The sequence below is a fragment of the Hippopotamus amphibius genome, chromosome 4 (assembly GCF_030028045.1).
Source record: "Hippopotamus amphibius kiboko isolate mHipAmp2 chromosome 4, mHipAmp2.hap2, whole genome shotgun sequence".
Taxonomy (NCBI): Eukaryota; Metazoa; Chordata; class Mammalia; order Artiodactyla; family Hippopotamidae; genus Hippopotamus; species Hippopotamus amphibius.
In genome coordinates, this window is record NC_080189.1 from 86268924 (window position 1) to 86293597 (window position 24674).

At 47.6% G+C, this 24674-nt stretch overlaps 1 protein-coding gene and 1 long non-coding RNA gene across 2 annotated transcripts in view; one reads left to right on the top strand and one right to left on the bottom strand.

The window, feature by feature from the left end:
- CDHR3 (cadherin related family member 3) overlaps window positions 1-24674 on the bottom strand; it is a 60835-nt gene that overhangs the window by 31582 nt on the left and 4579 nt on the right. The window contains 4 exon segments of the mRNA XM_057733562.1: window positions 639-733; window positions 10152-10249; window positions 13677-13842; window positions 19511-19707. Of these exon segments, the coding sequence (XP_057589545.1) occupies window positions 639-733; window positions 10152-10249; window positions 13677-13842; window positions 19511-19707 (556 nt within the window).
- LOC130852488 (uncharacterized) overlaps window positions 13677-24674 on the top strand; it is a 40960-nt gene continuing 29962 nt past the window's right edge. The window contains exon 1 of the long non-coding RNA XR_009053365.1: window positions 13677-13746. This is a non-coding gene — a long non-coding RNA (uncharacterized LOC130852488). The remainder of the gene's footprint in view (window positions 13747-24674) is intronic.

Here is a 24674-nt window from a genome sequence, read left to right on the forward strand (position 1 = left end):
GTCCACCCTTCTCTCTGCGTCTCGAGAGCCCCACCCCTCCACCTCTCATCCTATCGTCGTTATTTCACAGCTGCCATCTCACACCTGCCACGTGGCACGCACTGTCTACTTCCTCCCTCACCAGATCCCTGCCAAGTGCCTCGCACACCCACGTGAGGAAACGAAGTCTGCCGTGGATTAGGTAGCTAGCCCTGCTTTTTACCCCTCGTGCAGAACCCAGAGCCAAACTGGGGTTGACCCCAAGTCCTGTGTGTTTTCACCCTCAAACCCTGGCCTGTCCCCACCTCTTTCCTCAGAGGTCTGCTCGCCTCCACCCTTCTGCTCTAGTGTCAGCAAACTGCCCCGACGGCTGCCTCTCCAGAGCCAGAAGGGCAGCTGAGGCGACCCTCCAGATCTTCAAGGGTCCTCTCCCACACCTTCGTTCTTGTGATCTGAAGGTGAAGATTTTGGACGAGGAAGGAGGCCTTCAGATAATGGCCTTATTGCCGATCTCTCTTTGGAGCTCACTACCCTCTGAACCCGGCAGCAAGGCAACAAAGCACTCAGGGCCTCCCTAGCTGCCCTCAAGGCTGCACCAGGCCTGCTCCTTGGACACTCAGATAAGAGGTACTTCAAGCAAGGTCATTGGCAAAGTCTACCTGCTGTGTCCTGCTTCAAAGTCAAATTCTGTCGTGGAGAAGAGGCTCCCATCGGCAGACATTCTGAAACTCTTTGAAAGGGAGATCAGGAAATACTTAAAAACAAGGAAAAAATGTAACTAAGCACACCTGTATAGCTTTCCCCAGGAGATGAGTTGGTTGCTTCCTATTTTATATTCTTGGCCCGCGCAACATTTTTGATGCAACAGGTGGAGGCCCAAATGGGCAGTCCAGAGGCTTCATGGTTCTTGATTCAAGAATGCGCTGGATCCGTTGGTCTGAGCCTCTGACCCAGAGAAGCTGGTCAGTGGATCCTGCTTCAGTTACAGAAAACACACATACACGGCCCCCTGCTTCTGAGTCCAGCCTCCTTATCCCCATCAGTGTATTCTCACTTCTTCCCAGGACAACTTCCAGCTTTGATTCTATGTCTTGGCTTTAACCAGCACTGTTTCAACACAGCTCCCATGCATCAGGAAGTAGGATAGTACTAAGGCAAATACGATCTGGTCTCTTCCCTCGAAAGAACTTGGGATATGATGGGGTGCGAAAGTGTGCAAAGCGTCGTCCATCGAAATCATGGCAGGGAAAAGGGAAGAGACAAGCATGAGAGAGAATGAACCTTAGCAGGGCCTAGTGTCCAACTTGGAGGTTGGCTTGGACTTTTTAACATCCGATCTCAGGGCTGTGGCCGCTTGTCAAGTCTTTGCACATCTCGGGGAGTTGAGAAGTCCTCCTTTGTTCCCAGGGCTCAGCCCAGCTGTCCTGAGGACCCCCTGCCCAGCACCACTTGCTCTGATAGGAACACAGGCTTATTTGTACATCCCACTGAGGGCCAGCCCGTAGGAGGCCCACCCCTGTCCGTCCACAGGTGCTCATCAGAATTGCTTCCTTGCTCCCATCATGGAGTTAAGAAGCAGGGGAACGCCCTGGATCCGAAGAGCTGAGCCCAAGTTCTGGTTCTCACCTCAGGACCTGGGATGAGTCCCTTCCTTGCCTGTAATTTAGGGCTGAGACCGCCAACTGCTCCTCCGCGTTATGGTGAGGATTAAGTCACAGTGCACACTGTAAAATGTGAAGGGCCACAGCAACATGTGAGGCTTACATATTTATAGCCATTTGTTCCAAAGGGCTTTAAGGGGAGAAGGTTTCATTATTTCCCACTAGGATGAGGGATGATCTCTGGATCAGATCATAAGTGGAGGTTTTGCAGCCAGAGCCACAGCCCCTGAAGTCCAGAATCAAAGGAAATGCCAACCAAGCTTTCCAACCCAGTGATTTACTGTGTTGTGATCTCAGTTGAGCTCCCCGTAGAGAAGAGAGAATGAACGGAAAATAGATGAAAGCTCTCCTTTGGGGCCAATATAAGATTTTTAAACGATTTTTAGAAGTGTTTACTTTCCGTTTATCATTTAATAACATTTTTCTAGTTTTAATGAACATATTTTTAACACAAAAACTGGGAAAGACAGAAAAGTCTGAAAAAGAAAATATTAATCACCTGTAAAATCTCATCATTTTCATGAATAGTTTTTTTTTCTATGCAAACATATGCCCTCCAAAAAATTGAAATGATGTTCTAACGAAAATAATATTTTGTTCTTTTTATTTATAGCGTGAGCATTTGCCCGTATTCTTGTCTTATTTTACAGCCCGGTTGGTCAATGATGACACAGCATTCTACTGTAAGGGCTTATTTTACTAAGTCTTTCTTGCTGGTTACTTAAGTGCTTCCAACCCTTTTTTAAGAGGAAATATGTGGACAATGCCAAGGAGCACCCATCTCCCAGCTCCTCCCCCTCCAAATTGTATAAACACCTTGGCAGCACTCAAAGGTGTGATGCTCAAAGCCCAAGCCCCTGCCACCCACTCTCCAGCTCACTGCCTGGGCCTGCAGCTGGCAGCACGTGGAGAAGTTCTGGCTCTGTGAGCCGAGGCCTTCCTGCAGGGAATCCTCACAGATCCACGGAGGCCCAGGCTGCTGGAACGGCAGGGTTCAGAGACCCCGGCGAGGCGTTTACTATATGCACCTGAATGGGGATGCCTTTCCACATGTGTTTTGAAAGACTCTGGGAGATAGGTCCCCAGATCTAGTTGTTTCCCAAACAGTGGACGGCCTTGGAACACACACAGGCCTGCTCTGCCAAAGATGACGGTCAACCGAAGGAACGTGGGGAGAACGAGCACCTTGTGGGACACGTGCTCGAGGGGGGATGAACGCAGGACGTGATGGGAACAGAGAAGGAGGACTCTTACACCGTCTGGAATGTGAGTCACAGATTGGGGCAGTTGAGTCGTGACGTGGCTCTGGATCCAAACGGGAGGCAAACTGCGGAATCTGGATCCTGGTTCCACCACTTTCCAGCTGTGAGAGGGTGTGCAACAAGGAGGAGTAAGACTAAGGCCTGCCGGGGGGTGATCACATAAAGTTCTGGAACAGTGCCTAGCCGTGGCACACCTTCCACGCGCGGTAACTGCTGCTGTCCCGTTAGAATGTGAGACCCGCAAGGGGCAGGGCTTCATGGTCATCGTGCTCTATCCCTCTGCCTGACAGACGCCAGGTGCTCGATAAGTATTTCTTACATGTTAAGTATGGAGGCTTTCTTCTTGCCTCTTCCCCATCCGAGACCAGCATTCCCACCTTAAAGAATCTTAATGAAACGAAAAGGCAACAACAACAAAAATCTTGCCAACCTTTATAAAAATTCTTTTTCGATGTGGTAATGCTAGACTTGGGTATGAAATCTTCTCTAGTTCTCAGTAAGCAAGAAAAAAGAAACAGCAGCAGACTGAAAGGGTGGAGAGCTGTGGAGTTAAAACATGGGAATTTCTTTTACATTTTTATTAACAGGCTGATTTCCTGGAATCCTGATTTTTTTTTTTTTCTTTTAGAGCCAGGCTAATTTCCTTTATCCCTGAACCTACAAGCTTGTGTTAATGGGAATAGCAGTTTTGTACTTAGAAAGGAGATAATATCCATAGACTAAAAATATTGTGTCATGTGGCCATTTGCCAGCAACTCAGCAAAGCTTTCTGTAAAACCTGGCATTCTCTCCCCTTTTTAAAGGCTTGTTTAATCAAAGCTGCTCCCTTGATATTCATTCTTGGAAAACAGAAATTAAATAGAATGAAAAGCAACGGCAGCCCCTCTCTGCTCCAGTACTGGCTAAGAAAAGTCCTGAGTAATCAGATCAATTCGGTGAACAAACGCTTGTCAGACAAGCTCTCCAGCCTCCCCGCTGGGAATATTCCTTTACCGCCACCCCAGGTTTCTCTATTTGCAGCCCTTGGCAGCAGTGTTTCGCTCACGGACACAGAGCTCTGGGGTGGAGGACGATGAGCAGGCTTCCTGCCCCATTCATCCTTTATTGTGCCACCGGTGCAGGGAGAGAAAAGGCTGAGAGGGAGCTGGCCCAGTTTCCTGAAATGTCAGGCTCCCCAGGGAGGGCATGCCACCTCCGGGCTGGCTCCCCCACTGCAGCTGGAATCTCAGGCGAATAATGATTCAACCTGTGCTGATTTGCTGCCCTCGGTTAGTTTCAGGCCTACAGTGGAATCAAGCAACAAGAATTCAGCCTCCTAGCTCGCAGGAACAGAGCAGTCAATTTCCCGGGGCCAAGTTTCCAGAAGGACAGCAGGACCCTCTTTCCTCCCAAGTCTGAGGAGTGCCAATGACTCTCCCAGCCACTGAGAACGTGCCCCCAAGCCCACTCAGAGGGCCCAGACACGGCAGCATCTTCCTCCTGGGTGGGGGCAAGTTATAAATATAATGCCAGGGTCCTATTATTTTTCAGTGTAAGCTGAATATTTTTTTATAAAAGGCTCAGTTCCTCTCCTTCCCCCCTGTTCCACCCCAAACCAGCTCAGGGGTGGGACGTGGGGGATGGGAATGGGAGGGAAGGGTACCTAGGAGAAAAAAAAGAAACTACCATAAAAAAAACCCACTGCAAGTCCTTAATTCACCCGGGCTTGGGTTGCGTGTGTTATCATGAAGGTGAGCTAGGTGGGTTATAGACAAGTATTTGTTTTTAAGAAGAGCCACATGTATAAATGCAAAATGTTTTAGATATGCAGTTCTTTACTGAGGAAGCTGCACATCTTCCCATATTGTCAGCCTTTTCCCGCCATCAGCCTGGGTCCTGTTTTTTGATTCAGGCTTCACTACTCTTAAGGACAACGATCCCCTTCTATTCAAGGAAGTATCTCTCCCGACCTACGACCAGTCATCAGTGGTGGTGTATCTGGAGTGGGAATTGTCCAACAGCACTGCTTTCTCCCTTCTCAAGCATTCTCACAAGAGCCTGGAGTAGAGAGCGTTTTGCAGAGACGTCCGGTGGAGACTTCTGAGTTAGGCAGATGCCCGGGGCGGGGAGGGGGGGGGGGGGCGGTGAACAGTGGGGGTGTGTGTGCACCTGTGGGTGGGGCGGAGGTGCCTGGGGGACAGGGTGGAAGGGGATGAGCAGGATCGCCTGGTTCTCGCTGGCATTCCCTGGCCTAGGCAAGGCCTCCGTTCCTTCCCTCACCGGGAAATAGAGGGCTGGTGGCGGGACCTGAGGAGTTCCACCCAGCGGGGCTGGCAGGCATCTGATGATCACTTTCCTCCCGGGAGGACTCAGAGGTGATGCCGCGTCTCAGAGCCATGAGCAAGATGGAGGTGGGGAGAGAATCGCTTCCCCTGCTGCCCTCCTGGGAGCCCAGCTGGTAGCAAGGTTATTGCTCTTTTCATTTCATCCTTTGTCTGCCCTGGTTAAGACAAAGCACACTTCACTTTATGCAAAAGTCCTTCCCTAATGGAAAGGCCAAGAGAAAGCCCCTTAATGGTGGAATTGCTGCACTAGATCACTTTGCCTCCAGCTGCAAAACTGATTAATGTCCTTCGCGTCTCCAAGGAGGCTTTGCTCTAGTCATGGTGACCATTTCCAGGCAGCGGGGGTGGGGAGAGTGGGAGTTGGGTGGGAAGGAGTGGGGCCCAGAGAGCCTCCTTCAGGAGGTGGAGAAAGGGCAGAAAGAAATGCCAGTAAATATAATTATTCACATAGGGACCATCCTGCGTGTCTCTGTGTCCTGACGCTCGCCTCCGAGCCTGCTCCCCCTGCACCCATCACAACACAGAAGGTGCGTGGGCAGGGGAGGGGATTCCGGGCCTCAGCCACACTGTCCAGCACAGAAGCCACCAGCCGTGGGCCCCTGTGAGCACAGGGCATTTGCATTGGGGCCGGCCCAAAAGGAGAGGAGTTGTAAGTGTAAAATACACGAGTCCAAAGACGTACAACGAAAAAAAAAACGGTGTAAAATATCTCATGAATCATTTTTATGTTGATTCTATGTTGAAATGATAATAGTTTGGAGATATTGAGTTCAACTCTATTAAAATGAGTTTTACCTGTTTCCTTTCACCTTTTTAATGGGGCTGCTAGAACATTTGAAACACATAGCACTCATTTCTGGCTCACAGTCCAGCTCTACTGGGCAGTGCAAGTCCAAACGATGCACAACCACATGCTTTAAAACTATCTTTAAAAGGGAGGGAGCAAATACCAGTGGTTTCTGTATTAGCCCCAACTTTACACAATCTGTGACACAGTTTCACTTTATTAAGCTGGATAAGGGTGGAGGATTTGTTATAAAGAAGTTGGGGGTTCCGGAGATGTCCTGGAGCTAAATGAATTCATGATTTTTAATCCATCCTTCCTCTTCTAGTTGTGGCCACCAGCAAGGTGACTCGTGGAACCCACCAGGTAAGATGACAGGCACAAACCAAGGCCAGGTGGCTTCCTGCACATGCTTTGGTGTTTTATTAAAAGTCTGTACTTGTTTACTCGTGTCAATGGTTCTCCAAGGGCAGAGTGCATCAGGATCACCTGGGAAGTTTGTGTTCCAATTCAGCATTCCAGTGCAGTCTAGGAATCTGCATTTAAAAAAAATGTTGTTTATTTACTGGCTGCCTTGGGGTCTTCATTGCTGTGTGCCGGCTTTCTCTAGTTGCGGAGAGCAGGGGCTACCCTTCGTTGCAGTGCACGGGCTTCTCATCGTGATGGCTTCTCTTGTTGCCGAGCTTGTGCTCTAGGCGCTCAGGCTTCAGTAGTTGTGGCACTCGGGCTCAATAGTTGTGGCTCAGAGGCTCTAGAGCACAGGCTCAATAGTTGCGGCGCACGGGCTTGTTGCTTCGTGGCATGTGGGATCTTCCCACACCAGGGATCCAACCTGTGTCCCCTGCATTGGCAGGTGGATTCTTTGCCACTGCGCCACTAGGGAAGTCCCAGAATCTGCATTTTTTGAAGCAGCGTAAGTATGTTCTCATGTAGGGGCCTGAACACCCTCTGAGAAACACTCAGAAACCAATGTTCCCAGCCTTTCTGACCAGACCAATCACCCAAGGTATCTGGCAAATAAGCAGATTTCTGGGCCCCCCCCCAGACCCACAGAATCCAAAATACCAAGGGAGAGACCTGGGGATTGTGGGAAACAGTGTCTTAAAGCAGTGAAATAAGTCAGACAGAGAAAGACAAATCCTGGATTTTATCATCTACGTGTGGAATCTAAAAAATACAATAAACTAGTGAAAAATGACAAAAAAGAAGCAGACACATATAGAGAACAAAATCGTGGTTACCAATGGGGAGAGGGAAGGGGGCAATATGGGGGAAGGAGTTGAGAGGCACAAACTGTTAGGTATCCAATGTTCAATAAGCTTTAAGGATATATTGTACAGCACGGGAACTATAGCCGATATTGTGTAATAACTCTAAATGGAGTATGATTTTTAAAAATTGTGATTCACAATATGGACGTCTGTAACAATATACTATTATACATCAACTATAGGTCAATTTTTAAAAAAGAGCAATGGTTCTTAATCCTGGCTGTGCAGAGATCCCTGGGTAGGAGGGGCGCTTTAAAAACCTGATGCCTGGGCCACACCCCAGACTCTTAGGGGGTGGGGCCCAGACCTTTGTGCTTTTGAAAGTTCCTCTGGTGGTTTCAATTTATAGCCAAGGTTGAGAATTTTTACAGGTTTGGTCAATAGCAAATTAACCCATCTCCCTTCTCCTTGTAGGGAGCAAAATATGTCATTTAGTACCCCCAAGCGGCCAGAATAAAATGTCTATGTACAAAGGCCGTGGCATGTTACTTCCTGAACTGTTATTACCTTTTGCTAAGGTTCCTTCCAGGTTATGTTCACTGCTCCTACGGGCTGGCTGTCGACTTTCCGTGCAGCTGTTAGTCCCAGCACAGTTGTTAAATACTTCATTAACAATTTCTGCTACAGCGCCCCCTCCCCAAACAATCCTAAACTCACTGCAGAAGCCGCAGTTGCCGCCACCTGGCTCCAGGTTCCAAGCCTGCAGCTGCTCTCCGACATCTTTGGATGGTATTACATTTTCCTTTAAGGGAGCAACACCTACTGTATTTGCTCCCCACTTGGGCCGCTTCCCTTCATCTGAAAGGGTAACGACCTGACTTAGGAGGTATTTTTGAAAGGGCCATGACCTTGCTCCTTCTGTCTAATTTTGGAAATATGTATTTAAATGGAGATTTAAAAATAAGTATTTTTCTTCACAGCTGAGATTCTTTCCACTCTGCCCCCACGGGATCTTGTACAGACTTTACCGTAGTGATCTTATTGAACTATCATTATTTGGTGTATGCATGAACGTCTCCCATCCAGACTGTAAATTTCTTGAGGTGCAAAGATGTGTCTTATTCATCTTTGTACCCAAAGCATCTAATAGAAAGCCTGGTACATAGTGGATTCTTGGTAAATGTTGAAATGAACTAAATGTATAAGTGAGGTCCTATGCTTTGGGTTGCTGACTTAATCTCCATCCCAAATCCCTTTTCCCTGGTCACCACCAAGCAACAGTGGCCATAGGACACAGTTCTGGCCAGTGAGAAGTAAGCAGAAGACCCCTGGGTAGGGCTTCAAGGAGGGTCTTGGTTTTCCCACCAAAAAAGGGACAGACTGGGTTGGTCTGCCTCCTTTATCCTATACCCCTTCCTGCTTTCTTTTTTTCTTCTTCTTCCTACCTGGAACTTAGAGGTAAAGGCTGGAGATACAGCAGCCATCTTGTAATCATGAGGTTAACAAAGGGAGAACAAAGCCAATATGCGCTGGATGAAATAGCAGAAAGATAGGAAGAGTCCAGGTTTCTGAGGGTAGCAGCTGTGCCAGCTCTGGACTAATTGCATGCCTGCCTCTGGTCTTATTACGGAAGAAAAAAAAATCCCATATCTGCCACTGTGGTTAAGTTTTCTGTTACTTTCAGACAAGCACATTTGTAACTTATATGGCAGGTGTGTTATTAGTAAGTATGCATTAAAGCACCTAGTATTGCTCTTAGCACATAGTAGGGACCCAGAAGTGTTTGCATATTAATTGCTTATTCATGCAAATAGACTCTTGGATGAATGAATGGGTTGGTTGGTTGGTTGGTTGGTTGTTTTTTTGACAGAAGGATTGTCTTCTAATGATAACAAACTATTCCCTAACTTAAGCTATGTTCAATAATCTTAAAACAACTTTGTTGCAAACCTTGTAGAACCATATTCTGTTGGTTCTGGAGTTCATTCCCAAAGCTCCCTTCCTCCTGTTAGAGAAAGTAGTCCTGTGGAAGCTGCAAATCATGCAGCAAACACAGAGACAGCCTCCTGGTGTTGCCAGTTCCCCAAATGTCATATTTCAAGTATTCTCTTCTCTGTAAGGCCTGTTTGCTGAAGTGTTGCCTGCTCCAAGTTTAGGCAGGTGGCATTAGCTTTGGTTTTTTCCTCTCCAGCACAAGGCCCTGTTGGTGGGCAGAGCTGGGAGCTGAGGCATCCGTGCCCAGGGATAAGCTAAGAGGCTTTTGAGCCTGAAGGTTAATGCTTACAAGAGCTCCACTGACGTCCTCCTTATGGACACCAATTAAAAAGGGCTCTCCCAATGTGAACCACGAGGCAACCCTCCAGGACTCAGTCCCCTCCTTTCTTCTGTGGAAGTCCTCCTTATCTTTAGAATTCCTGGGACTCTCTTTTAATTTTCTTTTAAAACATGGCTCCAAGCAGCTTGGCTTCATCTCTTGAAAAGGAAGTGTTAACACCTGCCTTTGAGGTATACAATTTATGCTTATTTTTAGAATAACATAGCTGTTTTTTTAATCACCTTAGAATTAAAAAATATTGAGCAATTTCGATATACCAGGCACTGGGCTAAGTGGCTTTATGTGCATTATTTAATACTAACAATCCCCCTACTGTAGTAGGTGATATACTATTATTCTTCCATTTTACAGATGAAGAAATTGAAGCTCAGAGAGGTTAAGGACTCATCTAAGATCACACACAGCCATGGTGCCAATGTGGGGTGTCTGTCTCCAGAGCCCCCTCACCCATTCCAGCCTCCTTGGTGCTCTGTGCCTGGTGGTGGACAGCAGATTCCTCCCATCACCACTGCCCAGCCCACCCCACTGAGGCTCCAGGCTTCTGTGTCAAAGGCCACACAAAAAACTCCCTCTTCATTTTAGCAAGGAGACTTACACTGAGGGGTATGTTTTGACTTGCATCTTCTGGATCGAAGGCCTCCATCTGGTAAATGAATCCAGGCTTTGCTCCTTCCACTATGTAGAGGTCTAGACCTATACCAGCGTCCAAAGGGGAATGAGAAACATTTTATTAAATAAAGCAAGCAAGGAATTCCAAAACCAGGACAGCCACACAGTCAAAGGGAGCCAAGTGTATTGGCATTGTGGGAAAGAAGAAAGCAGGGATAACGGCCATGAGTAAGACCCTTGGCCAGCTTGCATGGGTGGATCCATTTCCGGGAATTAATAAAGAGCTAGGGTTGGCCAAGCTGGTACCAAGTCTTCATGTGTCTCCTGGGTTGAGAGGCGACTAGGGTGCTTGTGGGGGGAGGGAGGTGATAAGGGCAGAGAGGTAGAAAGTAACCCAGATGGGCTCCTCCGGTGTGAAGCTGCTGTGTTTCAGGTTCACTGTCACGTGCAAATCCCTCCTAAAACTGAGCCAAGGTCACCTCTCAACTGCACTTAACATCTCAGCAGAGATGAGTCCCTGAAAGGAGAGGCCTCATAGTGGAACAGAGGGAAGGTGAAGAGAGGTAGAGAGAGGGCTACAAAGGTCCAGGAAAGGGACCAAACATGGATATCATCTACTTCAGAGTTCTCGGTGGTCGGGGGAAAGGGACACAGGCAGGGTCACTCGGCACCACCAGACCTGCCGGAGGGGCCGCCATGCTCTGCTCTGGCATCTCTTTCTGAGAACTTTTCTGAGAGATGACTGAGAATTTTAACATTAACTCACTCTTTTGGAGGCAATGTGCTGAGGACTTTAATGTTTTCTCCTTTCATCTTCATAACAGCCCTAAAAAGTAGGTATTGTAATTACCTCCACTTTACAAACGAGGAAACAGGCTCAGAGAAGTTGTAAGGTTGTCTCAGCTGCGAAGTAATAGAATCACAATTCACACCCAGGCCATCTTATATCTGAGCTCCAGCTTATATTCTCTTTGATCACTGCTCACACTTTCATTCAAAAATATTGACTGAGTTCTCACTATGTACCAAACACAGATCTACATATTGGGAGTACAGCTGTTCACAAAACACAAAACCCTGCTGTCATGAAGCTTGCATTCTAGTGGGAAGATATAGATAATAAAATAAATGAATAAAATATGTGAATGTTACTGAGCAACGTCATGGAGAAGAATCAGGGAAAGGAGTGTGCTGAATTGGGTTACCGTGTTACATAGAGTGCCCCTGGAAGGTTCGCTGACATTGGAGTCCAGATTCTTAAAGAAAGGAGGAGACGTACGGATGCAGGGGAAGGGGCAGAGGAAACAGCAGATGTGGAGATGCTGGGGTAGGGCCTGCCTGGAGTATTCACAGGAGGGTGAGGAGGCTGGACTGCGGCAGCAGAGGAGTGAGGGGGAGACGTATGGGAGAGGAGATGGGGGTTGATGGGGGCTCATGAGATCTTATGGGGCCTCAAGGGGACTCTGGCTCTCCTGTCGAGGGGGATGGGAAGTTCTCGCAGGGTTTTAAGCAGAGGAGTGCCTTGATTTAACCAATGTTTCATTGGATCCTTCTGGCTGCCGTATGAAGAATCAACCAGAAGGAGCAAGGGCAGAGCAGGGAGGCCGGTTAGGTAGCCACAGCCATGATCCAGGCGAGCTATGGTGGAGATGCTTGGGAGGGGCTGGATTCTGCGCCGCCTTAGACGCTGCCAAGATTTCCTAATGGATTGGATGTTGGGTGTGAAAGCTGGAGGGGCATCAAGGATAACTGCGAGGTTTTGGCCCACAAAACTGGGGGATGAAATTGCCATAAAATGGGGAAGACGAGAGAAGCAGATTTGGGCAGGGGTGCTGGGGAGGGAGATGGGGTTCAAGAGTGGTTTGGGGGCACGTTAAGTTTGAGATGTCAGATTCCAACACCAGTTCCAGTGTGGAGGGGCCAGTGTCCCCCCCCACCAAGCAATTCCCCAGCACTACCTGGGTGTCCCGCAATTCGACTCAGCTCTGACACTGTCTGCCCAGAGATAGCGCCAGATCCCGCCGGTGCCCGGCTCAGTCCTACAAGACAGCCCCCACCCCTTCAGATGCCAGTCACAAGTCCGGGTGGTCACCTGTGCTTCTGACCAACCGGCTCTAGGTGTGAGGGTCCCACAAACCCTTCCTCGGGTTCGAATAATTTGCTGGAGGGGTTTGCTCTCTAGTGAACTCAAGGAAACATTTTACTCACTAGATTAGTGGTTTATTATAAAAGGATATGTCAGGGTCAGCCAGAAGGAAGAGATGCACAGGGCACAGTATGGGATAGGGGCAGAGAGTTCCCATGCCCTCTAGGTACCCACTCTCCCCAGGTTCCACGTGTTCACCAACCCGGAAGCTCTCGGAACCCGGTTCTTTTGGGCTTTTATGGAGGCGCCATTACATAGGCATGGTTGATTAAATCATCGGTCATTAGTGACTGAACTCGATTTAACTCAATTTCCAGCCCCCCCACCCCCACCCGCAGCATCCAAGCCTCTAATCACATGGTTGGTTCCTCTAGTGGGTAGCCTCCATCCTCAGGTGGGGTCCAAAAGTCACCTCATCAAGGTAAGAAAAGACACCATTATCACTCTTATCACTTAGGAAATTCCAAGGGTTTTAGGATCCCTGTACCAGGAGGGGATGAAGACCAAATGTATATATCTTATTATAAATCACAGTGTCACAGATGTCTGTTAGACATCCAAACGGAAATGTTGGTTAGGAAGTTTTTATCTGAGTCGGGAGTTCAAGGGAGAAGCTGGTGTAGCAGCTTCCTACTTAATTTGAACACTACCCTTACATGTGTGTAAAATGATTGTTTCTAGCTTGCCTTGTCCAGAGGACATTAAAATGCTAGATTGAAGTTTAGCTATCTTACTTGACTTTTTACTATTAACATGATGTACTAAAGTCGATTCCTTTGAAAAAAACAAGACAGTATATATTGATATAAAATGTGACATTAATAGGTTAATAAAGATGACTGAATCCAAAATAATCAAAATAACGAAAACAAGCAAAAATAATGATGGACTTGGGGGTTGTCAGTATATGGATGCCTTCAAAGCCATGAGCCTGGGGGAGATCACACAGGAAGCTACCCTATGCTCTGGTCCCTTTGTGGTCCCCACCCTGTAGCAGACCCCAGACACACAGTCCACTTGAGGGGTCAGCATCCATGGGGAGAATGAACCAGTCAGTCAATGGCCGGTACCCAGTGCTGAGCCTGTAAATGGACTTAGCCCAGCTTCCTCCAGAATGATCCACTTGAGGTCCCTGAGCCCCAGGCTTCCCCCCAGGACCAGGAGAGGCCTGAGAGAAGACACGGTTGGAAAGGGCTTTGTGAATCATCAGGCTGGAGGATGTTTCATTTATTCCCTACTCATTAAGCAGCTGCCTTTTTCAGGGAAACAGCTGCTTGTTTATTTACTTTTCTATTTTGCTCTGTCCCCCAGGGTCCTGCCTGATGCTACCGTCTGGGCTGCATCACACACTCCAGTGTGTCTTACCTTTTGCCAAGTTGCCTTGAAACTCAGGCGGCTCATTCACATCTGTTACCTGGACCGTCAGGACCTGCAGGTCAGTGACGTCCACGTCATCCTTCACATAAATCTGCAAATCAAATATATGTGGTCCTGTTTCAAAATCTAGTTGTTCCTTCCCAGTGGTGGCAACCTAAAAGCAAATGCAGAATTCTTAGTAACCATGTGAAAGGAGATCTGTTTTGTATGCATACATTTTGCAAAGGGATATTAACTGAGAAGGAGGCCACCAGCATCCTGGAAACCACCTTTCAATCACCATCAGGGGAATGGGTTGTTTTGCCTGAGTCCTTCCGACATAAACCCCATGACACTTCCCTAAAGGGACTCCTGTGTGTGAGGCTGCTCTTCATAGGAAAGACAAATATTCAGGAGACATCCTAGTTCCATCTCCTGGAGATGGAAAGCCCGAAAATTTAAAAACCTGTCACTGCTTGGGGCAGATTCCTAGGCAAGTCCCTTAGCTACCCTGAATACAGCTGGATTTTCTCGTCTCTAATAATAAGATGCTGCACTTCCCTGGAATTGCTGTTAAGTTACCTGTTGACTCAAAATTCTCTTATAATTTTCCCAAGGCCACATCTAAGAATAAATAAGAAAAGGATACATCTGCAGAAATAAGAAATATTTACTTACAGCAACAGCCTCTTTGGGTTTTTGGTGCATTTCCACACATTCTTCCACTGTGGGAAATGTGTCCTCTGCACGATAAGTGTTTTGGAGATGTGGGAGGGGCACCAAGAACCAGAGCCAAAGACATATCACTGGAATCTAGACTGTTGTGAGCAGGAACCCCTGGTGGTCCGTGGTGGGAGGGCCCTGCTGAGGTTAACTGGAGGCCAGTCTGTGACCTCTTACATCTATATGTACATCCCTGCCATCAGCTTAGCGCATGGAGCTACCAGAAGGCCCAGAGCTCTTTGGGACATCAAGGACTAAATTTTATAAATGTCTTAATTATTCTAATAGAACCTTTTGGTTATTAATATGACTGGAGCCAGGCAGGGAGGCATTCAGTATCGTCTACTGAGGAGAGCTCTCGGCTCCAATCCAATTTCCACCACTGGACTTCTGTGTGACCTTGGGAAAGTTAATTGACCTTTCCCTGATTTTGTTTCTACATGACTGTCGTTAGGTAAATAATCCGCCCTAGTTAAACAGCTGAAGTATAATACAAGGTATTCTAACAAAGAGTTAGATACTATGGGAAATCAGAGGGAAAAAACTTCATTGTGACATGTGTTTAATCAAGGAGGACTTCTTGGAGGAGGTAGTGGGCATTGTGTTTGACTTTGCACAATCTGGATTATGAGAGGAGAGAATGGCCACAGATGTGAATGAGCACACACAGTGGAGGGAGCACATATGGAGGAGGGTTGAGAGAGAAAAGCAGTAGTCTTGTCACCACCCACAAGCAGCTCAGCCTCCACAAGTGGAGATGACTTGTCTCTCTGCTTGGCACATGGGACGTGAGAGGCAGCATAACATAGGGGTCAAGAGCGTAGATGTTGGAACCAGACTGACTGGCTTTAAAGCCCAGCCTTCCCATTACTTAACCTTTCCGTGCCTCAGTTTTACCGTCTGTAAAATGGGGATACTAATGGCATCTGCTTTCTGGGGTTGTTGTGAGGATTCCGTGCTGTAATTCATGGAATACAGAGATCACCATCTGGTGCTGAGAAAGCACCCAGCAAGTGCTGACTTTTGTTATCATTAGATGTGGAAAACTGTTCAGTGAATGTCCACCAGAGCTGCTGCCTGTCACAACGGCCCACTGTGCTTCCTGATTTACACTCCAGCTTCCAGCTACCTAAGCCTGGAACCCTCTCCTGAGCTCCACGCTTGCAGATCCTTCACCACAGTGTAACACCTATTGACAGCCCTTCTCCTTGGGGACTGGCTCTAACACCCTAGACGAAGGAAATAGAACAGTCACAAAAGGGTCTAAAATGTTATATCTTGGAACCACAGGAACTGGGTTCTGCCAACACATGTAAAAGTTGCTTTTGTTGTTGTCTTTACCAACATTAATTAAATGTTTATGTGCCAGGCTCTTGCCAAGCCGTTTTGTGGAATATTTTATTTAATCACCACAACAACTGTAGGTTTGGAAAACGTCTCCCATTTCACACATCAGGAGACCAGGGCAGGGAGGGAGGGGAACTCTGAGCGTCACAGCTGGGAGTAGGGGAGTTTGGATTTGATGGCAGGCAACCTGACTACAGAGTTTTGGTAAAAGAAGATAAGTTTGGTTTTAGGGATGTTCAGTTTGAGGTCATTGTAAACAACGCTGAGCAAATTTACAGGGTCCGCAGTGCTCATGACAGCAGATGAGGACAGAGGGGTATCAAGCTGAGCGACGGGCCAGTGACAGGGGGGCAGGTGCGGCCACCACGCGACCTCAGAGGGTGCCTGCTCTTGCAGCTCGGCTGTCACACCTCCCCGGCTCCTCGGAGCTTTCCTTCTTGGTTCTGCCCTAGGAGGAAACCCCAGTGATGAACTGCGTGGGCTGCTGGATGAGGCTCAGACATCTCTCTTGTGAGGCAACAGCGAGGCAGCGCGGCGTGGGGCACTGAGCAAGTGTTTTGGGGGCCAGCCCGCCTGATCTCAAATCTCGAGTCTGCCACCAATTAGCTGTGTGAACTTGGGCACGTTGCTCAACCGCTCTATGCCTCAGTTTCCCCACATTTAACATACAAATAATAATAGCATCCCCCTTCATAGTGTTGTTACGAGGATTAAATGAACGCATTCACAAAGTGTTTAGGGGAATTGCTGGCACGCGGTAAATGCCCCATAAGTGTTAGTTGCCTTCCTCACCAACACCATGACCATCAATCCTCCTAAGCCCCCCGCCCCCAAAGTCTCAGCAGCTGTGTCCGAAAGCAGGCCAGCCTGACCTCTGGCATGATTGGAGGTCACCCTCAGAAAGCCCTGCATGGCTGAGTCCCCAGGCTGACAGTGACCAGACCACAGGGCAGGAGACCCCAGGACCTCACGGCTGGTCATCCTGCAGAGGGACAAGGAGGAGCCAGGTTCTGCCACAGAGATGGATGGTCATGTGCTGTAGCGACAGCCCTTGTGAGCAGCTTGGGTTGGAGAACAGGATCTTCTTGGAGGGGATGGTTGATGGTACTAAGTATTTCTCGGGAGAGGCAACTAGTTCTTAAGAACAGCTTCCGGACGTGTGAACCTGTGGCCTATCCTAGTATAGACACGGGGTCCTGGGCAGCAGTTCGCTGTGGTGCCGGGAGGGCCGGGACCAGGACCCTACGCTGGACATGTGAGCATAGGTCAGTGGAGAGGCTAAGAAATTCTCCGTTACTAGAGTCGGGAACAGGATGTAATTCCTCCTTGGCTGACGGCCCTGTTTGAATCACATGCAATGAGGAAAGGGCAGGTATGATAGCGAAGGATTTGGGGGCTCATCCAAACAGCAGTAGGTGTGCAGGGACAGAGCCCGAGGCTTGGAGTGGGAAGACCTGAGTCCAGTTCTTATTTCATCCTTTCTGGCCCTGTGATCGTGGACAAATCAGTTAACCTTGCTGTCTCTTTGTGATCTTATTCTAGAATAGAGATGTACAATTCTAATCGTGGTAGTATCAGCGTTAGTTGTAACCATTAAGAGATCAGGATGCGAATGTGCTTTAGAACCTCTACAAATCTGAAATAGCTTGGTCATCCTTGTCATCAAAGGCAATAGCCTGCGAGAGGCTGAGCATGAGGGCCCTCGAGTGTGAATAATGTCTGTCAGCTGATGAACAGATAAACAAAATGTGGTATATCCATTCAGTGGAATATTTTCAGCCGGTGAAAGGACTGAAGTACTGATCCACACTGCAACATGTGTGGCCTTTGAAACTTCATGCTTAAGTGAAAGAAGCCAGTCATTCTAAAAACCAATTACAATATGATTCCATTCATATGAAGAGCCCAGAACAGGCAAATCCATTAAACAGAAAACAGATGAGTGATTACCAGAGCCCGAGAGGACAGGGGATGGGGGGGGGGGGGCGGGGAGTGACTGCTCATGGATTTGGGGTTTCGTTCTGGGGTGATGAAAGTATTCTAAAATTAGATTGTAGTGATGGTCCGTGAATAAAAACCACTGAGTTGTATACTTTAAAAGAATGAATTATATGCTTTGTGTATTATATCTCAATAGAGCTGTTTAAAAAAATAGTGAGAGCTCGAAAGCCAGACTTCCTGCCTTCCAGTTTCAGCACAGCAATAGCTGTGCAACCCAGGGCAAGTTATTTCACCTCTCTGTTAAACTTTGCTTCATTTCCCCCAACCGTACAAAGGGGATAATCATACAAATAAAATCATCAGATTGTTGTGACTCTTGCAAGCGTAAACACACGTCAAGCACTTTCTACGGTGTCCGGCATATACTGTGTGCTCTGTAAGTGCAAGCAACTGGCAAGGCTGAGAGGCACAGATAAGCAGCAGCTGTTGAAGATGAACCAGATGTCAAGGGAGCAGGTAGATAGGCAGGGAAGTCCCAGAAGCAGCACCTGGGTCCTGGGAATGTACGCTGGATGCTGAGGTGGAGGCCGCCTGAAGGTGCGCTCCTTGCATACTAGAGGGCCCACACCTGGGGTGCAGAGAATAGCAGATGCTGGGCTCTGGCCTTCAAGTCCTGGGCTCCACAGGTCGGCTCTGGGGCCCAGATATGCATACTTTTTGAGAGCTCCCCTAGTGGCTCTAGTCATCAGCTGGGTTTGAAAACACCTCATGGGGACTTCCCTAGCGGTCCTGTGGTTGAGACTTCGCCTTCCAATGCAGTGCCGGTTCAATCCCTGGTCAGGGAGCTGAGATCCCACATGCCTCACAGCCAAAAAGACCAAAATATAAAACAGAAGCAGTATTGTAACAAATTCAATAAAGACTTTAAAAATGGTCCACAGCAAAAACAAACAAAAGACATCATGTATCTCAGAGAGGCAACCGAGCCTAGACCAAGCAGGCCCACTGGGTCCTGCCAGAACCCCAGGGCAGGCAGGAGCAGGGACAGGGCTGATGGTGACTGTAGGAGGTCCCAAAGCCTGTTAAGGAATGAGGTAGGCCTGGGGGATAATGCAGTACAAGTAGGTCCAGACAGCTAGACCCTAAAGACATCCTTAGAAGGTCTTTGAGGTTACCAGTGGAAAACATGCAATCAGCAGGTTTGTCCTGTCTAAGGAGACGTGACAACTTTGGAAAAGACCCACATGACAAACCAGAAAACAGAACAGCAGTGGCATGACTCTTGAACGTGAATGATTGAGTCTGAATTTTCCAAGAGGAAACGTTCACACAGTACGGCTGGACATCCAGACATATTTTTATTGAGTGCGTTCTTCCATGTGAAATATCTCCTTGTAGATTTCCTTCAGAAAAATCACAGAATCACAGCATAGAAGAATCCCCAGCTACAAGTGCATCAGGGCCTGGCTTTTAAGGAGATCACTAGAGAAACTATCCCACCCAAAGAATTCAGTTCCTTTTGGCACCCTAACTTCTGTTATCATGTGAGGGTGGTTGGCAATAAGAAACAAACCTTGTATTTGTAACCAATTGAGCATGTTTTTCATTTAGACTGAATTAAATGGAGAAAAAAAAGGGTTCAAAAGCTACAGGGGCATCTAGCACAGAGAGCTCCAGAATGCCCCAATCGGAATGTCTAGATCTTACAAGAGGTGAGATTAAACGAGGAAAAGAGGAGGAAATGGTCACTGATTGAGAATTCCATCCACCCATCTTCAGGACTCTTCTCTGTGAGCAGCTCCTGCTGGGAGTAAGATGATGCTTAGCTCAACGTCAGTGCCTGACAGCCAGTTCACCCGGAAGGCCTCAGTGAGGGGACTTGCGTTCCTGATCAGGGGAAACCCTGGGGTCACAGGGGACAGGGATGCTGATAATTCCACAGAAAACCTGTGCACGGACGTCTCAGGTGGAGAAGTCTCTGTCACGTGGCTCGTAGCAGGTACGTGGGTTAGGTGTAGTGCCTGTCCCCCTGCGGATTTGAAAAGGATTCGGAATGACATGAGCACAAAGCCTTGTGCTGGAGACAAGGGCTTAGCAGCTTGGTCTGTGGCTTCAATACGTAGCTCAGGGCAACGCTGGAACCCAGTCACTCCCCAAGAATGAAGACTCTTGCCAAGAGCTGGAAACAGGAGTGTGAGATCTTCTCAGAGCCAAGAAAACAACCACCACCAAACAACCATGAAATCTGCTTCTGTCATTCTGGAGAGAAAGCTGCTGTTTTTCTCTTGTCTCTCTGCTTTCTTTCTGCTTTCTCCCGGCCTTTGTGAAGAGCCACAGAGAGGGAAACATGATGCTTTAGAAGATAGACACCCCCTTGAAGGATCCCGTCTGGCCATGGCATCCTCTGTCTTAAAAGGGCCAGGGAGTCTACAAGAGTTTATTTTCCTTCCCTGTGTCAGTGTTCGATTCAGAGGCTGTCAAGAATGGAGTGTGCATGACTAGAGAACTCCAGACTCATGCCAGGTCTCCCCACATCCCTAGGTAATCTCATGGACAATGACATGTTATTATTGGATGCTGTGGGCATCATGGAGAGGGTCGATCAGTAATTGTGCTCAATAGAGTGACTCCTGCTTCACAGAGAAGGAAGTGAGAGACACAGGGCAGGCCTGTGAATTAGCTTGGGCTGCATTACAGACAGGCAATGTTTACAATGTCAGAGAAAATGTGTTTCTTCCAGGAAAGCCTCTGGACAGTCTAAGGTCTCCTTGACACTCTGCGGGATTTTGCCATCCCAGAGGAGAGCAGCAGGTCATGATCTTTACGTGTCCATAATAATAGCTCCCGTAGGGGTTGAATTGTGCTCCTCCCCCAATTCATGTTCACCCAGAACCTCAGAATGTACTTTATCTGCAAACAGAGTCTTTGTTAGATGTAATTCATTAAGAGGAGGTTGCACGTGATTAGGGTGAGCCCCAAATCTAGTGACTGGTGTCCTTACAAGAACAGGACAGGACACAGAGACACACACAGTAGGAAGCAGCTCATGTTAGGACAGAGGCAGAAACTGAGGTGATGTGGTTACACGCCAAGGGACGGCCAGCAACCCCCAGAAGCCAGGACGCAGGCCTGGAGCAAAATCTCCCTCAGAGCCTCTAGAAGGAACCACCCCTTTTGACAGCTTGCTTTCAGACTTCTGGGCTCCTGAACTGTGAAGGAATACATTTCTGCTGCTTTAAGCTGTTCAGTTTATTCTAATTTGTTACGGCAGCCCTAGGAAACTAATACAATTACCACTTATCCAATGTTCCAAATAAATGCATCATGTAAAATACTTTCTCTCATTTACTCCTCAAAACAATCCTCTCAGATAAACATTAGTGTCATCATTTTACAGATGAGGAAACTGAGCTGAAAGACACACAGTGAATAATAAGTAACGAAGCTGAAATTTACACTGTGGTCTTACTTCTCAGCCAACTTCCAACCTTGCCCACAATTAGCCACTGGGGACAAAATCCCTAGAATGGGAGCAGGTACGGGGGGACAGTAGAAAGATCTGGAAGGTGCCAAATTTCTAGAAACAAATGAGCCATGGGAAAATGTTGGCTTTTATAAGAGAATGTTTTTATTTCAAATTTGGGGGAGGGGATGCAGAGAAGTAGGTGGAAATGCAAGAGAAATTGAAATATAAACACATTCATTGGTACAAGCTTTCCTAAATCTAAAATCATCTGATTTCGTTTAGAGACTAAAATGCATTATGCATAAGTTGTTTTTTGCTGGCAGAATTACCCGGTTTTATGGACAAGGACTATGCAAGGACTCGGAAATATCAAAACAGCTGAGGTTTAGGGTGATATGAATACAAATGGATTTTTTTAATCTATTAAAGTTGACTTTAATATTATAGCATTCTTGTGATAAAAAAAAAAAAAAACAGCAGCAAAATAGTATGCCTGGAGTATTCAGAGGTGAGAAGTTCCCCCAGATAGTTTTTAAAAATGAGCAAAATAATCAGTTGCTGTGGTGGGCTGTGTTTTGTGGGTATAATTCCCTCAAGCCCTCTTTTCCCACCACTGGAATCTCCAGCTCCCCGCTCCCGCAAGCTGTACACAAGAGTGTTCCCTCCCGGCTCAGCAGGGTAAGACAGTCATGAACAAAACGAAACATTGGCAATTTGTCCAAGGACCGCCCCCCACCTTGTCTTGCCCCCTCCCACGCACCCTAGTGATTTATGCCCCTCTAGCCAATAAGGAAGGATGCTTCTATGCATGTTTAAGCGAAGCTGTAACTCACTAGATTTTTCTCAAGAATATCCTGGGGTAAGGTAGTCCACAGCCCAAAGGAACAGACTGAACTAGTAACCACGCGCCTTCACTGGGCACCTGCTCACCGGACATTGTGCTAAGTGTACCTGATTTCATCTGCTCTAACCATTGTCCTTGGATGTAGGTACTGCTGCCACCATTTCACACACCCAAGACTACACACCCAGTAAGTGGCCATGGGGGGCCCTGACTCATGCATCGGGTCTGTAGAAAACAGACTGCACGTCCCCACTACAGGCAGTCTGTCACTCTGAGCTTGTCAGGTGACCTTGCATGTGGGATGCATCACGGTTATTCTATGACCTGGTAACAGCATAGCAAGATGGCGCTGGGGCTGCTAAGAGATTGGGCTCTCCATCCAGATGTTAGATTTGGGTGATGTGATCCGTAAGAGGCCGTTCTGGGGAAGAACACAAGGAACGATGCTGGAGTATTAGCTTGATATGGGTTGGGCTTTGAGAGGCTTGCTAAGCCCTACTCAGGGCTTTCCACAGCCTCACCCTGAACAGGCAGATTACCACAGCCACCAACCTTTCTGTGTCTTCTGTGGCAAACTGGAGAGGCCGTGCTCCCAGCTGAGAGCTCCTAGTTTGCTTTGCTGGGAGTGTATCCATTGATCTTGTTGCATTAATTGTAACTTCAATAAGCCCTAAGTTTGAGAGGCTAATTCTACGGAAGAATCAGCCTTCCAATCCAAGGCATCTGACCCCAAGGGCAGGGCTCCTTGGGAAGGCTCCGTGCTGCCTCCTTACACTTACAGGGCTTGTGGTGCTCTTCCTTGAGTGGTCCTATATTGCATGGCAGTGAGAGAGATATTTGGGAGGGAGGACTGGATCTATCTAGTGGCCCTCAAGCACTTTGTGTTGGAAACTGCCTGTTCCATGTATGGATAAAACCACATTGTGTCTTTGAATATTTCTCCTGACATCCTTGCCGGAGCTGTTCTGCTCTTCATCTGGTGGCCTTTCTTCCCAGGAAAAGGTTATGTGTGCCAGAGTCATGTAACTGAATCCTAAAAACTTTGAGGCAGATACTCTGGGGACCCTGATAAGAAAGGTGGCCAAGCTGTGATCTCCTGAGTCTTAGTCCAACACCCAGTTTCTCCAGCTTTCTTGCTATTAGAAGCAGTAGTAGCAATATTAATAGCAAAAATAATAACAATAAGTAGTGGCTAGGGTCCACACCCTAAAAATAGAGGAATTAATAAGATACAAATTTCACCAAATATTCAATTCATTCATTCTACAGATAAGTTTAAGGGCCAAAGGCACCCGGCTAATCAGTGGCAGAGGGAAGGCTGGGAGCCAGGGGCAGGCTCTCCCTAAGACATCACGCACTTTCTTTCTGAGGCTGGTGTTCCAAACTTTCTCCGGTGGTCTGAGTGCTGGAGGGCAAGAAAGAGGCTTTAATGGAATCTGACTTACACATGCATCTTAATTAAGAAGCAAATTAGAATTTCTTGATGGGTACACTTTGAAAAAGAAAAAGCACAAAAAAAGATTTATTATCAGTCACTGAGCCCACTGAAACATCTAGCTTGTGGTTGAGGGCTGGATGGATGATGGACTCGCTTGTTTCCAAATGAGCAAAATCACTGCCTTGCCAGAAAGGGACCAAAGAGGCCCCCTCCCTGGAGCCCACGTTGGGATAATGAAGGCCTCTGCAGCCTCAGTTCCAGGGGAGAAAGCTGACCATCTGGATCTCTGACACCAAAGGTGATGATGTCGTCCAGGGACTGTGGGCAATGCCCTCTTCTCCCTCCAGGGATACAGCTGCTCTCACTTACAGCTCCGCTTTCAGTATACAGGGCAGAACTCTCCTGAGACTGTCCCTCAATAAATACCTCTTCATTCTCTCTATTAGCCAATCAAAATGGTCGTGAAAGAAATCAGAGGAGTGTTGTGAAAAGAGCAAGGGATTTGGAATCAGAGCTGATTTGTGCTTTGTTAACCACTTGACTGTGTGACCTTGGACTGATCTCTTAACTTCTCTGGGGCCCTCTGTCAACTCTGTCTCTCAGGGCTGTGGTGCTACGCTAACAGGGGCCATTAAACATGTCTAATTGTTCAACTGTTCAAGAAGATGCACAGGACCCAAATGAGGATGCTTCCACATCTACAGTTGATTACAGAAAAAGGAGAGCTGTAGCAACAGCATTAGAGCCAGGATGTGCGTCCCAGCTGGTGCTGCCTCATGGCAAGAGGCCTGGAGTGGCCCGGTGCCAGCTCCTGCTGTCCTCCTGTCCCTAAGGGCCACAACAGAGTGCACTCGCTGAGATCAGGAACCACCAACATATTCACTAATACCTTGGAAACAGGGAGCCCACATTAGAGTCTCTGCTGGAACTGTTTCCATTTTGCTGGTTATGTAGTCACCCTCGTGTTACATAACCAGCCTCTGAGGAGCTCACCGAGACCAGGTGCAAAACATCAATCTCACCGTCATCAATGAACAATGCTTCCAGGCCACTGCAAACCATCCCCAAACTCCTGGGACCCATGGTTACAAAGCAGTGCTATTAATCAGCAGGCTTCATGCCTTGAACAGCAGTCAGTTCTGTGCAGGAACTTTAGTAAAACCACTCAGACTAATTCCAGTCCTACTGGAATTCATTCTCACGGGTACCGTATAATAAAATGCATATACTCAATATACCATAAAACAT